This window comes from Girardinichthys multiradiatus, chromosome 8 (assembly GCF_021462225.1).
Source record: "Girardinichthys multiradiatus isolate DD_20200921_A chromosome 8, DD_fGirMul_XY1, whole genome shotgun sequence".
Lineage (NCBI taxonomy): Eukaryota > Metazoa > Chordata > Actinopteri > Cyprinodontiformes > Goodeidae > Girardinichthys > Girardinichthys multiradiatus.
The window spans coordinates 42,039,562-42,054,578 of record NC_061801.1 but is presented as its reverse complement, the minus strand read 5'-3'; the positions used below and the strand labels follow the sequence as shown (position 1 = coordinate 42,054,578).

Sequence of the window (15,017 nt, the reverse complement as noted above, 5' to 3'; positions counted from 1 at the left end):
GAATGCTTTCTCCAGGTCCACAAAACACATGTGGACCAGTTGGGCAAACTCCCATGAACCCTCGAGTACCCTGTAGAGGGTATAGAGCTGTTTCTCTGTTGAACATTTAATAGAGAACCAAACAACCTCATACTGAAGTCGCAATTCCACCTTGTATATGTGTATATTCTTTAACGCAAAAAAAACAAAAACAAAACCAGAGAGCAAAGTGTACTGGAGTCAAATTCCTTGTTTGTATGTACGAACATACAAATCAGCAATAAAGCTGATTCTGATTCTGATCTCAATGTTCCTCACAGGAGCTTCTACTCTGCTGAGGTTAATTATTATTCTTAGAAGATATCTGGAGCTGAGTATATAGATAATGAGATAATATCCTGCCCTTCATAGTGTCTGCCATTAATAAAATAATAATTTATATTATTCATTATTATGACATACAGGGGTTGAACAATGAAACTGAAGCACCTGTCATTTTAGTGTGGGAGATTTCATGGCTAAATTGGACCAGCCTGGTAGCCAGTCTTCATTGATTGCACATTGCACCAGTAAGAGCAGAGTGTGAAGGTTCAATTAGCAGGGTAAGAGCACAGTTTTACTCAAAATATTGAAATGCACACAACATTATGGGTGACATACCAGAGTTCAAAAGAAGACAAATTGTTGGTGCACGTCTTGCTGGCGCATCTGTGACCAAGACAGCAAGTCTTTGTGATGAATCAAGAGCCACGGTATCCAGGGTAATGTCAGCATACCACCAAGAAGGACGAACCACATCCAACAGGATTAACTGTGGATGCAAGAGGAAGCTGTCTGAAAGGGATGTTCGGGTGCTAACCTGGATTGTATCCAAAAAACATAAAACCACGGCTGCCCAAATCACGGCAGAATTAAATGTGCACCTCAACTCTCCTGTTTCCACCAGAACTGTCCGTCAGGAGCTCCACAGGGTCAATATACACGGCCGGGCTGCTATAGCCAAACCTTTGGTCACTCATGCCAATGCCAAACGTCGGTTTCAATGGTGCAAGGAGCGCAAATCTTGGGCTGTGGACAATGTGAAACATGTATTGTTCTCTGATGAGTCCACCTTTACTGTTTTCCCCACATCCAGGAGAGTTACGGTGTGGAGAAGCCCCAAAGAAGCGTACCACCCAGACTGTTGCATGCCCAGAGTGAAGCATGGGGGTGGATCAGTGATGGTTTGGGCTGCCATATCATGGCATTCCCTTGGCCCAATACTTGTGCTAGATGGGCGCGTCACTGCCAAGGACTACCGAACCATTCTTGAGGACCATGTTCATCCAATGGTTCAAACATTGTATCCTGAAGGTGGTGCCGTGTATCAGGATGACAATGCACCAATACACACAGCAAGACTGGTGAAAGATTGGTTTGATGAACATGAAAGTGAAGTTGAACATCTCCCATGGCCTGCACAGTCACCAGATCTAAATATTATTGAGCCACTTTGGGGTGTTTTGGAGGAGCGAGTCAGGAAACGTTTTCCTCCACCAGTATCACGTAGTGACCTGGCCACTATCCTGCAAGAAGAATGGCTTAAAATCCCTCTGACCACTGTGCAGGACTTGTATATGTCATTCCCAAGACGAATTGACGCTGTATTGGCCGCAAAAGGAGGCCCTACACCATACTAATAAATTATTGTGGTCTAAAACCAGGTGTTTCAGTTTCATTGTCCAACACCTGTACATCATGAATAATAATGTTTTCCTGTGGAAAAAAACAGGTCAGTACCGACTCCGACCACTAGAGGACAGTACATACCTGTGTTTCCTGTACGGATGGTTGTCAAGAAGAGAGTCACTGTCCAATCACACAGAGCAAACCTCAGAATTTCTAAACATATAAAACTCATGATGTTTCAGGTCTCTTGTACGTTTTCATTGATAGAATATAAATCTTATACATGCAACTACATGAAGTATGAGCTGAAAACAGTTCAAATAGAATAAAACTTCAATAAACCAGCTGATTCCAGGATTTATGGAAACAAAAATCTCTATCAGTCTTTAAGTAAAGAGATCTTCTGGACTGTGGAAACCTTTTCTAAAAAAGCCCTGTGCAATAATAACTACAGATGAACATAAAATATAAACGCACAATGAAATGCTGAAATGAACAGAAACAGAAAACACATCCTGTAGCTCAGTGGAAATGATTCACTTATTCTGATTGTCCATTTCAGGTCCTTTATGTCATTTTCATAACAACCAAGAGCTTAATAAAACCATAACTGACACCTCAGTTGATGTTTTATCAAACTCCCAGCGCCAGAAGTTCTAATAACATAATTTATAACTTTACACATATAACTTTAAATATTTTCCCTGTAAAGCTTCCCTTTGAAATGAGAACATTCAATTTGATGCTGTTAATATTTGAGTTACATCTAAACCTCTGCTGTCCTGCCCAGTTTTTCACTCAGTGAGTTTCTTCATGGCGACCTTTAAAACGAAGCAGTCTGTGAAACCATGTGACCCGTGACTCCTCCTCTAGTGGAGTTTAAAAGCTGTTAGCTCATCCCATCTCAGCTCTTCCTGACTAATCCTCATCACAGGTAAGAACTCCACAAATATCTTCTTCACAAGATGGCTGAAATGTCCTGAATTATCAGGTTTTTCTGATAGATTCAATATTTAGTCAAACATCAGCAGCACCATTCATCTTCTGGACAGAAAACTGCTTTTTTATTGTTGCTTTCATCAGAATCATCTTGAAGTAAAAAACTGAGCTAAAATTTTCAAATATTTCTCAGAATATGTCTTTTTTCATCAGAGATAACTTTAATTAATTTTTCTCCATCTGAGAATTTCATGCACACAGAAACCTGATCACCTCTTGCTGTCTTTCTTTATGATTATAACAGTTCAACTAGTTTTCAGAATCAGAATCAGCTTTATTGCCAAGTTTGTTCAGACAGACTAGGAATTGGACTCCGGAACACTTTGCTCTCAATAATAAAGAATATCTTTTTAAAGGTACATATATACACAATTGACTTTACAATAGAAAATAATGTGGGATCAGTCCAAGTATGCATGGTGTTGTTCTAGAGCTCTGACTGTCAAGTGTTCATCTCACAATAAAGTCCCAGCCATGAATAGAAGCATTTGAAAACCAAGCAATATGACTTGGAACCTGGTGGAAAACCCTCTGTTGGAAGCACAGTGCTAAGATATTTCTTGTAGTTGGTCATCACGTTCTCACAAACCTTCCTGCAAACACAGCAGGATATATTGATGCCAAACAGCTTGATTTTGGTGCCATCTAACCAGAGCACCTTCCATTAGCCTTCTCTGAATCATTTAGGTTTTCACTGCCAGATCTAAGATGAGTCGGTACAACTAGAGGCTACAAGATTTTAATTCATCCGAGCATGAAGTGGTATAATTGATGTAACTTTGGTCCCTACTGCCTTCAGATCATTAGCAAGCTCCTCCTGTGTTACTGTGAGGTGATCCTTCACCTTTCTCATGATTATCCTCACCTTCCATGGAGCTGCAGGCTGAAGGTGATTCATTGTTACATGTCTTCCATTTCCCAGTAATAGGACAGCACTTGCCATCTTCTCCCCAAGTTAAATGGACTGAATATACATGGCCTCTTTTCCAGTCATATTGACCAATCAAAGCACTGTACACTAGAGCCACATCCACCCAAAACCCAGTTGCACCCACATTCTTACACCGCTACACAGACCAGTAGGCAACTTCAGGTTAAGTGCCTTTCCCAGGAGCACATCGACAAGTAACAGGAGGAAACTGGAATCAAACCAACAACTTTCAGATTGCAAGACAACTGCTCTTCCTTCTACTCCCTCAACTCGAGTTCCTTGCTCTCTGACCTCTGGAAACTCTTTGGTCTTTGGAAGACATTTATTATGAGGACCAGTGGTACTTCAGACATATAACAAATTTAGATTATCTGAATTTCTAATCAGATATCCATCCATTGTCTATACCTGCTCATCCATGCAGGGTCGGGGGTCGGGCGGTTGGTCTATCTCTTGCATGCATTGGGTGAGAGGTCACCAGTCACCAGTCCATCACATGACAACAAAGACACACTGCACAAACAACCATGCACACACTCAGACCTAAGGGGAATTTTAGAGAAACCAGTTAACCCAATATGCATGTTTCTGTACTGTGGAAGGAAGCTGGAGCAACTGGTGAGAACCCAGGCATGCTTGGAGAACATCCAAACCTCATGCAGAAAGTTTCAGGGTCAGGATTCAAACCTCAGACCAGTTCGGTTGAATAATATGTGAGCCACTGTCACAATCTGCCTCTGTTAGGTTTAGGTATTTCAGCATTTTGCTTGGTTATGTTCTAAACGTTTTGCCATATTTTGTTGAATTGTTCCCGTTTGGGTTTTGCCATGTCAGTTCTTTCATTGTGCTCATTGTTAGGCGTATTCTTTTAGTTCACTACTTTGTGTTTCTCTTGTGAAACTTTTATTCTGTTCGATCTAAATTTGACATTTTTCCTCAGGGTTTCTTTTTTAGCTCCAGTCATGTTTGTCTTTCCTTCTCTGCTCTGCCTTTTCTCTGCCTCCGCTGTTGTCATCCCCTCTGATCAGCTCTTCTGGTCATTTCTCTACACCTGCCTCAGTAAATATACCTCCTTGTTCTCTTTGTTCTTTACTGCTTCCTTCCGTCAATCTGTCATTTGGTCTGATTCTCTGTTCCATGTTCGGTTTCTCCATGTCTTCGTTGAATTCACTTTTAGTTGCTCTGCATTTGAGTCATGCACATGGGGCCTTAACTGCTTTGACGGAACCAGAAATTCTGATGGTTCTAAGGACCCGACCCCTATTTCATACAATGATGCACAAATCAATCTTTGACTTAAAAACTTTTTATTATTTTAATTTAATTTTTTTTTTTTTTATACTATTTTCTGTGGACATACTGTTGATATTCTCTCTTCCACACGATGTTAAAAAGCCGTCATTTGATTTTAAGTTAACCTATAAAGATTCATGTCTTCTTGAATTATTATCCAGGTTCCTCATCATCTAATCATCTGAGTGACCTTCACTGGTTTCAACTGCAGACTGCACAATGGACTCACCGTGAGTACCACTAACCAGTACAACTACAGGTCCTTCTCAAAATATTAGCATATTGTGATAAAGTTCATTATTTTCCATAATGTCATAATGAAAATGTAACATTCATATATTTTAGATTCATTGCACACTAACTGAAATATTTCAGGTCTTTTATTGTCTTAATACGGATGATTTTGGCATACAGCTCATGAAAACCCAAAATTCCTATCTCACAAAATTAGCATATCATTAAAAGGGTCTCTAAACGAGCTATGAACCTAATCATCTGAATCAACGAGTTAACTCTAAACACCTGCAAAAGATTCCTGGGGCCTTTAAAACTCCCAGCCTGGTTCATCACTCAAAACCCCAATCATGGGTAAGACTGCCGACCTGACTGCTGTCCAGAAGGCCACTATTGACACCCTCAAGCAAGAGGGTAAGACACAGAAAGACATTTCTGAACGAATAGGCTGTTCCCAGAGTGCTGTATCAAGGCACCTCAGTGGGAAGTCTGTGGGAAGGAAAAAGTGTGGCAGAAAACGCTGCACAACGAGAAGAGGTGACCGGACCCTGAGGAAGATTGTGGAGAAGGTCCGATTCCAGACCTTGGGGGACCTGCGGAAGCAGTGGACTGAGTCTGGAGTAGAAACATCCAGAGCCACCGTGCACAGGCGTGTGCAGGAAATGGGCTACAGGTGCCGCATTCCCCAGGTCAAGCCACTTTTGAACCAGAAACAGCGGCAGAAGCGCCTGACCTGGGCTACAGAGAAGCAGCACTGGACTGTTGATCAGTGGTCCAAAGTACTTTTTTTGGATGAAAGCAAATTCTGCATGTCATTCGGAAATCAAGGTGCCAGAGTCTGGAGGAAGACTGGGGAGAAGGAAATGCCAAAATGCCAGAAGTCCAGTGTCAAGTACCCACAGTCAGTGATGGTCTGGGGTGCCGTGTCAGCTGCTGGTGTTGGTCCACTGTGTTTTATCAAGGGCAGGGTCAATGCAGCTAGCTATCAGGAGATTTTGGAGCACTTCATGCTTCCATCTGCTGAAAAGCTTTATGGAGATGAAGATTTCATTTTTCAGCACGACCTGGCACCTGCTCACAGTGCCAAAACCACTGGTAAATGGTTTACTGACCATGGTATCACTGTGCTCAATTGGCCTGCCAACTCTCCTGACCTGAACCCCATAGAGAATCTGTGGGATATTGTGAAGAGAACGTTGAGAAACTCAAGACCCAACACTCTGGATGAGCTAAAGGCCGCTATCGAAGCATCCTGGGCCTCCATAAGACCTCAGCAGTGCCACAGGCTGATTGCCTCCATGCCACGCCGCATTGAAGCAGTCATTTCTGCCAAAGGATTCCCGACCAAGTATTGAGTGCATAACTGTACATGATTATTTGAAGGTTGACGTTTTTTGTATTAAAAAACACTTTTCTTTTATTGGTCGGATGAAATATGCTAATTTTGTGAGATAGGAATTTTGGGTTTTCATGAGCTGTATGCCAAAATCATCCGTATTAAGACAATAAAAGACCTGAAATATTTCAGTTAGTGTGCAATGAATCTAAAATATATGAATGTTAAATTTTCATCATGACATTATGGAAAATAATGAACTTTATCACAATATGCTAATATTTTGAGAAGGACCTGTATGTTCTATGACAGAGAGAGAGAATGAATTTTGGTCAAAGTTTTTCAGTGTGATTTTCACTATTTTTGTCACAGCTATCATCTCTCAATGTTTGCGTAATTCCTCTTCAAATCCTGTCTCTTCCACAGTGTATTGACCCGCTCCGGATGTCTTACCATCCACCAGAAGCAAATTGAAAAAGGGCACTTTGGGACTCTGACCAGAGTCACTGTTGGTAAAAAGCAACTGAACAAACCAAATAAAACCATCTTACTTGTTGGAGAAACAGGAGCAGGAAAAACTACTCTGGTCAACGCTCTGTTCAACTACAGCATGGGAGTAAATTGGCAGGATAAGGTCTGGTATCAGATCGTAGAGGAGGGAGAACAAGGTCCAACATCAGATGTGATCGTTTACGAGATCTTTGGTTCTGAGTGTAAAACTCTGCCGTACTCTCTGACCGTCATCGACACGCCTGGTTATAGAGACACAGACGGACTTAAACATGATGTCATCATCAATCAAAGATTGTTTGACTTGTTTCGGATAGAAGAAGGCATCCATGAAGTTCATGCTGTCGGTGTGGTGATGAAAGCAACAGAACGAAAAATTAGTGACCAGCTGTCGTACGTCTTTGATTCGGTGATGCGTCTCTTTGGAAAAGACTTGGAGAATAAAATTGTAGCTTTTATTACTCACTCAGATGGAACAACACCTGAAATATCTCATCAGGCTGCAGGAAGTGGTCCTCTTCACTTCATGTTCAATAACCGTCAGCATGAAGCCCGAACAGAGGAAACCAGCTCAGATCTAGAAAAAGCATGGAGAGTGACAGAGAGGGGAATGAGCCAAGTAACAGATTTTTTTCAAAAGGTCTCAGCTCAGCAGCTGCAGGTCATGGTTGGGTTTAACTCATTTATCAGGCTGACGGCCTCCATCCACAACCTGCAAGAGAAAATCAAACTGACTGAACTGAAACAGAGAGAAATCAGACAGATTCAAGAAGCTCTGAAGAAACACAAAGAAGAGATGAAGAGGAACAAGAAGTTCACTGTGGAGGTAGATGAAATCTACAAAGATAAAGAACATATTGATGGTGATATATTCTTCTTAAAATCAGCTGTCTGCTGCACTGTCTGTGAGGAGAACTGCCACTATCCAGGATGTACGGTGGCCCTGAACGCTCAACAGTGTGAGGTCATGAATTTAGGCTCTTGCACTGTTTGTTCCAAGGGATGTCCTGCAACAGCACATGTTAAAGGCAACTGGAGATATGTGACCAAGACAAGGAAGGTGCAGAGAACCAAAGAAGAATTTAAGAAGAGGTATTTGAAGACTCATTCAGACACAAAGAAGCAGATAAAACTTGGAGAAACTCTAGAAAAGAAAATGGAAAAGCTGACCACAGAGAAGGGACGTTTCATGGAAAAGTCTTATCAACTTGCTGTCAAACTGGATCCAACTCTCCTCAAAGTGAACTCAGTTTCCACATACATTAATCTGGACTTCCTGATTAAGAAGATAAAGGACAAAGGAGACACAGAAAAGGTCCATAAACTGGAAAAGATAGACAGTCAAATGGACGGAGGAGCCAAATCAGTCATCGAGGGGAAGTAGGTCCAATCACCATTTGTTAAAATTTCATCTAACAAGGAATGGTTTAGATTAACAGCCACCTGATGATCAACCAGGTTTTAGCTGATCATTTAGAAGATAACTTGGTTCAGATTACTGGTCACGTTTTAGCTTTTTTATGGAAAATAGAAAAACATATTAGTGTGTTTTATTGGAGCTTAATCAGACTCATCGTTGACGTCTTCCACTTTATCCGGGACCAGGTCGCGGGAGCAGCAGACTCTGTAGAGACACCCAGACGTCCCTCTCTCTAGACACCTCCTCCAGCTCCTCTGGGGGGAGCCCAAGACGTTCCCTGGCCAGCCGAGAGACATAGTCCCTCCAGCGTGTCCTGGGCCGTCCCCTGGGCCTCCTCCTGGTGGGACGTGCCTGGAACACCTCCCGAGGAAGGCGTCCAGGAGGCATCCAGTATAGATGCCCGAGCCACCTCAACTGGCTCCTCTCAATGTGGAGGAGCAGCAGCTCTACTCCGAGCCCCTCCCAGATGGCCGAGCTCCTCACCCTATCTCTAAGGGAGTGCCCGGCCACCCTACGGAGGAAGCTCATTTCAGCCCCTTGTATCCGGGATCTCGTTCTTTCGGTCATGACCCAAAGTTCATGGCCATAGGTGAGGGTAGGAACGTAGACCGACCGGTAAATCGAGAGCTTCGCTTTTTGGCTCAGCTCTCTCTTCACCACAACGGACCGGCACAGCGCCACCATTACTGCGGCAGCCGCACCGATCTGTCTGTCGATCTCCCGCTCCATTCTTCCCTCACTCGTGAACAAGACCCCGAGATACTTAAACTCCTCCACTTGAGGCAGGAACTCCCCTCCAACCTGAAGAGGACAAGTTACCCTTTCCCAGTCGGGAACCAAGGCCTCGGACTTATAGCAGCTGATCTTCATCTCAGCCACTTCACACTCAGCTGCGAACCGCCCCAGTGCATGCTGTAGGTCTTGGTTAGAGGAGGCCAGCAGGACCACGTCATCTGCAAAAAGAAGAGACGAAATCCACTGGTCCCCAAACCAGACCCCCTCCGGCCCTTGGCCTCATCTAGAAATCCTGTCCATAAAAGTTATGAACAGGACCGGTGACAAAGGGCAGCCCTGCCGGAGTTCAACATGCACCGGGAACAGGTCCAACTTAGTGCCGGCAATGTGGACCAAACTCCTGCTCCACTTGTGCAGAGACGGGATGGCCCCTAATAAAGGAGCCCTGACTCCGTACTCCTGGAGCACCCCCCACAGGGCACCGCAGGGGACACAGTCGAATGCCTTCTCCAGGTCCACAAGACACATGTGGACCGGTTGGGCAAACTCCCATGAACCCTCGAGTACCCTGTAGAGGGTATAGAGCTGGTCCAGTGTTCCACGGCCGGGACGAAAACCACACTGCTCCTCCTGAAGCCGAGGTTCGACTATTGGCCGGAGTCTCCTCTCCAATACCCTGGTATAGGCCTTACCAGGGAGACTGAGGAGTGTGATCCCCCTGTAGTTGGAACACACCCTCCGGTCACCCTTCTTAGGAAGGGAGACCACAACCCCGGTCTGCCAGTCCAGAGGCACTGTCCTCGACCGCCAACACAATGTCTTTGTCTGACCCGTCACCCAGAGCCTGTTTGCCATGGTAGACCCTACCAGGGACATTTAAGCCCCAGACAACATAACCTCTAGGATCATTCAAGCACTCGAACCCCTCCACCACGTTAAGGTGGCGGTTCAAGGAGGGGAGTTTACTTGGAGCTTACTATTAACAGGAAATATTTACACTTCAAAAATCTTCTTGTTTCAATCGACCAAATTTTGATGTATACTCCTAATGAAACGGCAGATGAAACCTAAAACCACATCATGTGAAATTTAAAGGAAATAATCAGTAATGCATCAGCACATCCAAGCCCTTTACACAATGTCCGAGGTGAGACAGGCCTTCTGTCCTCTTGCCTTGTTAACATAGGAACTGTTCTTCTCTTGATGGTTAATGTTCTGGAGAAATTCAAATGTAAACCGACTCCAGAGTAGGGCAACATTTAGCATTTCAAAATGAAAGTAAACAAAATATGTAAACTATATTTCTCTGCTCCTTGTACAGGGTTGACAACACCTCTCTACAATATCTAACCTCCAACAGTGTGGTCATCAGCTCAGGACCTCCTGCTGTCTATCAGCTTAAAACAAGAAAAGAGACCTTTGGGACTCTGACCAAAGTGACATTTGGTAAAAAAAAGCTGAACAAGCCAAATAAAAGCATCTTGCTTGTTGGTGAAACAGGAGCAGGGAAGTCTACTCTGATCAACGCTCTGGTCAACCACGCCATGGGAGTGAAATTTGAGGATGAAGTCTGGTTTCAGATTGTAGAAGACGAGAACAGAAGTCAGACAGAAAGTCAGACCTCAGATGTGATGGTGTACGAGATCTTTGGTTTTGAAGGTAAAACTCTGCCCTTCTCTCTGACCATCATCGATACTCCTGGATATGGAGACACCAGAGGGATTGAACATGATGTCATCGTCATTGAAAGATTGTTCGAGTTGTTTCGATCTGAAAATGGCATTCATGAACTTGATGCAGTGGGTCTGGTGCTGAAGTCAAGCGTGAATCGTCTGAGTGACCGACTGAAGTACATCTTCGATTCAGTGATGTCTCTGTTTGGAAAAGACATAGAGAAAAACATTGTAGCCCTGGTCACTCACTCCAGTGGAAGAAGGCCGAAGGACCTGCTTCAGGCTCTCGAAGCTGCAGATATTAGATGTGCCAAAGATGAGAAGGAACAACCTGTTTACTTCCTGTTTAATAACTGTCAACAAGATGAGCGAACAGACGAACCAGAATACCTGGAAAATGCTGATAGAATAGCAAGGAGAGGACTGAGTGGCTTTACTGCCTTCCTGGGAAAAACTGCACCTCAAAAACTAGAAACGACTTTGGATGTTCTCAATGAACGGATCCGACTGACGGCCTGCATCCAGAACCTGCAGGATAGGATCCGAATGTCTGAACTGAAACAGGCAGAAATTAAGCAGATGCAAGAAGCTCTGAAGAACCATGAAGAAAACACTAAGAATGAGAAGTTTGCTGTAGAAGTTGATGAAGCCTACAAAGAAAAAGAGTCCATTGATGGAGGGGTGTGGTTGATGACTTTATTTAAAGGAGCAGTCTGCTGTACCGTCTGTGAGGAGAACTGTCACAATTCTGGATGCATAAGTTTTAGAGGCCCTAAAGACTGTGAGGTGATGAAAGATGGCCGCTGCACCGTTTGTTCTTCAAAATGTCCCGTATCTGCTCATGTGAAAGGAAAGTGGAGATATGTAACCAGAACAAGGAAAGTTCAGAAGAATATGGAAGATCTAAGGATAAGATTGAAAAAAGAAAAACGTTTGAACTTCGTCGAAACTCTTGAGGATGAAATCAAAGATCTGACAGCAGAGAAATCTGATTTGCTTGAAGAGTCCTTCCAACATCTTGTCACTCTGGAGCAGATTGCTCTCAAAGTTAATTCTGTGTCCACATTTGTCCACTTGAACTTCTTAATTGAAAAGATGAAAGAAAATGGAGACACAGAGAAGGTCCAGAAACTGGAGGAGATGAAGACCAAGGAGGATGAAGGAACTAGATCCAAACTGCAGTATGTGTGGGGGAAACTAGCTGCAGCTGGAAAGAAAGTGAAAGCAGTATTGAACAGTAACCTGGGCACCTTCTGACTCTAAAATGACTTGTGTATTATCTTCTTCAGCTGAACCGTTGCTCAGATAAAGTCATCCACAACTTGGAAACAGTGATGTTTACAACTGTCAGAAAAACCATCATTAAGCCCTTTTCTAAGCAGTTAGAGGTCTGTGGTTGTCTTTGAATCCACTACCCTGTCTGGATAATACAACCTGTATGTGCTTAAAAATAATAATTCTTTATATTCACCTATTTGTGTGGGCTTTGTGTTGCTACACACACAAATTTGTATTTCTTGCTATATTAGGACTTTGTATCAATTTCCATTCATCATTAAGTTACTGAATTATTCTTAACCCTAATACTGATTACTTGGGATGTTATGATGACACTAAGCCAACCCCACGCCTAACCATTACCAGTGTATTACTAACCTTAACCTAAACGTAATTCATTTCATTCCTCTGACCACAAAAGGCGAGTATGCCAGAATATAACCAGATGTCGGTCCCGATGAGGCCCATCGTCTGCTGGTGGTTGAACAGAAACTGTCCTTAGTAGACAACATTAACAGTACACACACAAAACACTATATTGCCAATAGCTCTGAGACACCCATTAAAAGAGTGAATTTAGCTGGTGTATAATATCCAACATCTTGGCCTGCAGAATGCCTCTAAAACATCTGTGAAAGGAGCCAGTAACAACCTTTAGTGAATAATGAATTCCAGTGTTGTACTGAGATGGTATGCCACTAGTGCAGTAAATCGAGTTGTGAAATATACTCACTGCTGAACTGTAAACCATGAATGGTTGCCTGAGGAACTGGGATGAACAGAAACTCAACCACAGCTTGATAAATCACATACGATCACACAGAGTCCACCGAGGTCAATGGTTGTCTACAGGATAAATAGTCACAGACCTGTGGTTGAACATTGCAAGCAGAACGGCTGTGGATGATTGCATTTTGTCAAGGACAAAGTTTGGAGGAGGAGGGATGGTGGAGGGCTGTTTTAGGATTTGGAATGGGCTCCTTTGTTCCAGTGAAAGGAAGTTTCTATATTCATCATTACAAGACATTTTGGACTATTTCATGCTGCTACCTTTGTGTGAACAGTTTGGAGATGACCCCCTCCTGTTCAAAAATGACTGCCTACTAGTGAACAAAGTAAAGACTTGGACGAGTGACTTTGTTGTGGAAGAACTTGACGGATCTGGACGAGTTTTGACCTTAACCTCAAATTTAAGTTCTTTTAAATCAAAGTTAAAAACCCATTTGTTCAGAGATGCATTTGACTGTTTTATTTAAACTATTAACTGAAACATCTTTAATTTTAGTCTGTAGCCCAACTTTTCTTTACTTTCCTTTATTATGCCACCGCATCATGTAAAGAACTTTGACTTGTCTTATTGCAGAAATGTGCTATACTAATAAACATGCCTTGCCAAATAACTTTGGGATGGAACAGAGCAGAGATGCATCCAGTTTCAGTGTGTGACCTCAGAATGACATTTATTGAATAATAATTTGTTGAGGACCACTCTAAATAAGCATCACATTCATTAAAAACATTTAAATTAGAATGACTTTTATCAAATAAATGAATCTATCCCAGAAACATTTGACTTGTTTTATATTGACATTACATTTTTGTGTATATTCTTTTTATTTTTATGAATGCATCCTCTGTCTGACCAAGCTCTCTGTATGGATTAATAAAAACTGTTCTTCATGAAATAAAATTTGCTACAGTGCCTTTTTTTATATCCTGTTTGTTCTGGTTTCTCGAGCATCTTTTGCATTCTCTCTTGAATTCAGTAAAAGTATTTTTCTAGTTCTAACTCTGTGAATACAGACAGATCATAGTTGTGACAGGATCCCAACTCTATCTAGTGATAATTTCCTTTAAATCTCAGACATTTCTCTCAAAGGTCGGAATGTTTAGAGGTGAAATAAACAAGCAATATTACGTTTGTTACCAGGAAAGTTATGGCAGTCTTATAAAGATTTCTGCAGATTCTGAATGAAATTCACACACTTTGAAAAAATAGCAGAGTCTAATTATTGTTTAGCTTGTAAAGCTCTCTGAGCTAACAGCAGCTTCATCTAAACAACCACCCTGTCCTGGAGGCCTGTGAAAAATACTGTAATACAATATAATAACCTATTTAATTTAAATATTTGATCATTTATAATTAAATAATGAATGGAAAACTTGCATTGTGAAATACAGTATCAATGTTACATGCTGCATGGATCATCTGATCTCCTGAATAAGCTGCAGTGGAGCAGAAACACCTGCTGCTCCCAGGTGGTGGGAGAAGGGTGCAGTTTTCTATCAGCGCCAGGTCTTTGGGTCAACAGAACATTCAATCAGAAGTGCTCATCCCTGTTTTAGATGTGTTAGGATTTCCAAACCTACTTTAATTTGCTAAATGCTGGATCAATGAGAGAATTTTATTATTTTCTTTAAGCTTTAGCACAATAAGATTACTATACTTTTATACAGTCTGGAAAAGCCCAGATGATGAAGTCATGGCTTTGTAAGATTCTCATAGGTTTATTCACAACATTTATGCTGAATCAAGGCACATCTGTGGTTGTATTTGACAATAGGAAATCAGCCAAGATATCTGGAGGATAATTGTGCATCTCCGACACGTTCGTCTGTTCTATTATATGCCAGAATAAACACCTTTTCTCATCTTCCAGCAAATTTCCAATGGGACAGGGCTTTGTGATGGCCAAAAACAGGAGGTTTGTTGTCCTTGGGCCACCTTGTTACTAATTTCTGTTTTCAAATATGCTGCTTAGCAGGTAAGATATTTGTTTATGGTTTCTCCTAAACCAATTATTATTTTAACACAGCCCTCCCTCTACCTTTTTGTCCAAAAAAAGTTGTTTATTAGCTTATGAAGCCATGTAATCATCACCTAGACTCTCCCAAATTGTGTTAAGGTATAAGACAGTCTCTGTAAACTTCTGAATATGATGATGTTAAAAAGAAAATCAC

The 15,017-nt window shown here is 42.1% G+C and overlaps 1 protein-coding gene across 1 annotated transcript; it reads left to right on the top strand.

Moving 5' to 3' along the window:
- The first annotated feature begins 5,028 nt into the window (after window positions 1-5,028).
- LOC124872112 lies at window positions 5,029-13,746 on the top strand. Its single transcript, XM_047371808.1, has 3 exons — window positions 5,029-5,100; window positions 6,867-8,330; window positions 10,427-13,746. Exons 1-3 carry the CDS (start codon window positions 5,090-5,092, stop codon window positions 12,033-12,035), a joined length of 3,084 nt encoding a protein of 1,027 aa, XP_047227764.1. The 5' UTR covers window positions 5,029-5,089; the 3' UTR covers window positions 12,036-13,746.
- Window positions 13,747-15,017: the final 1,271 nt, after the last annotated feature.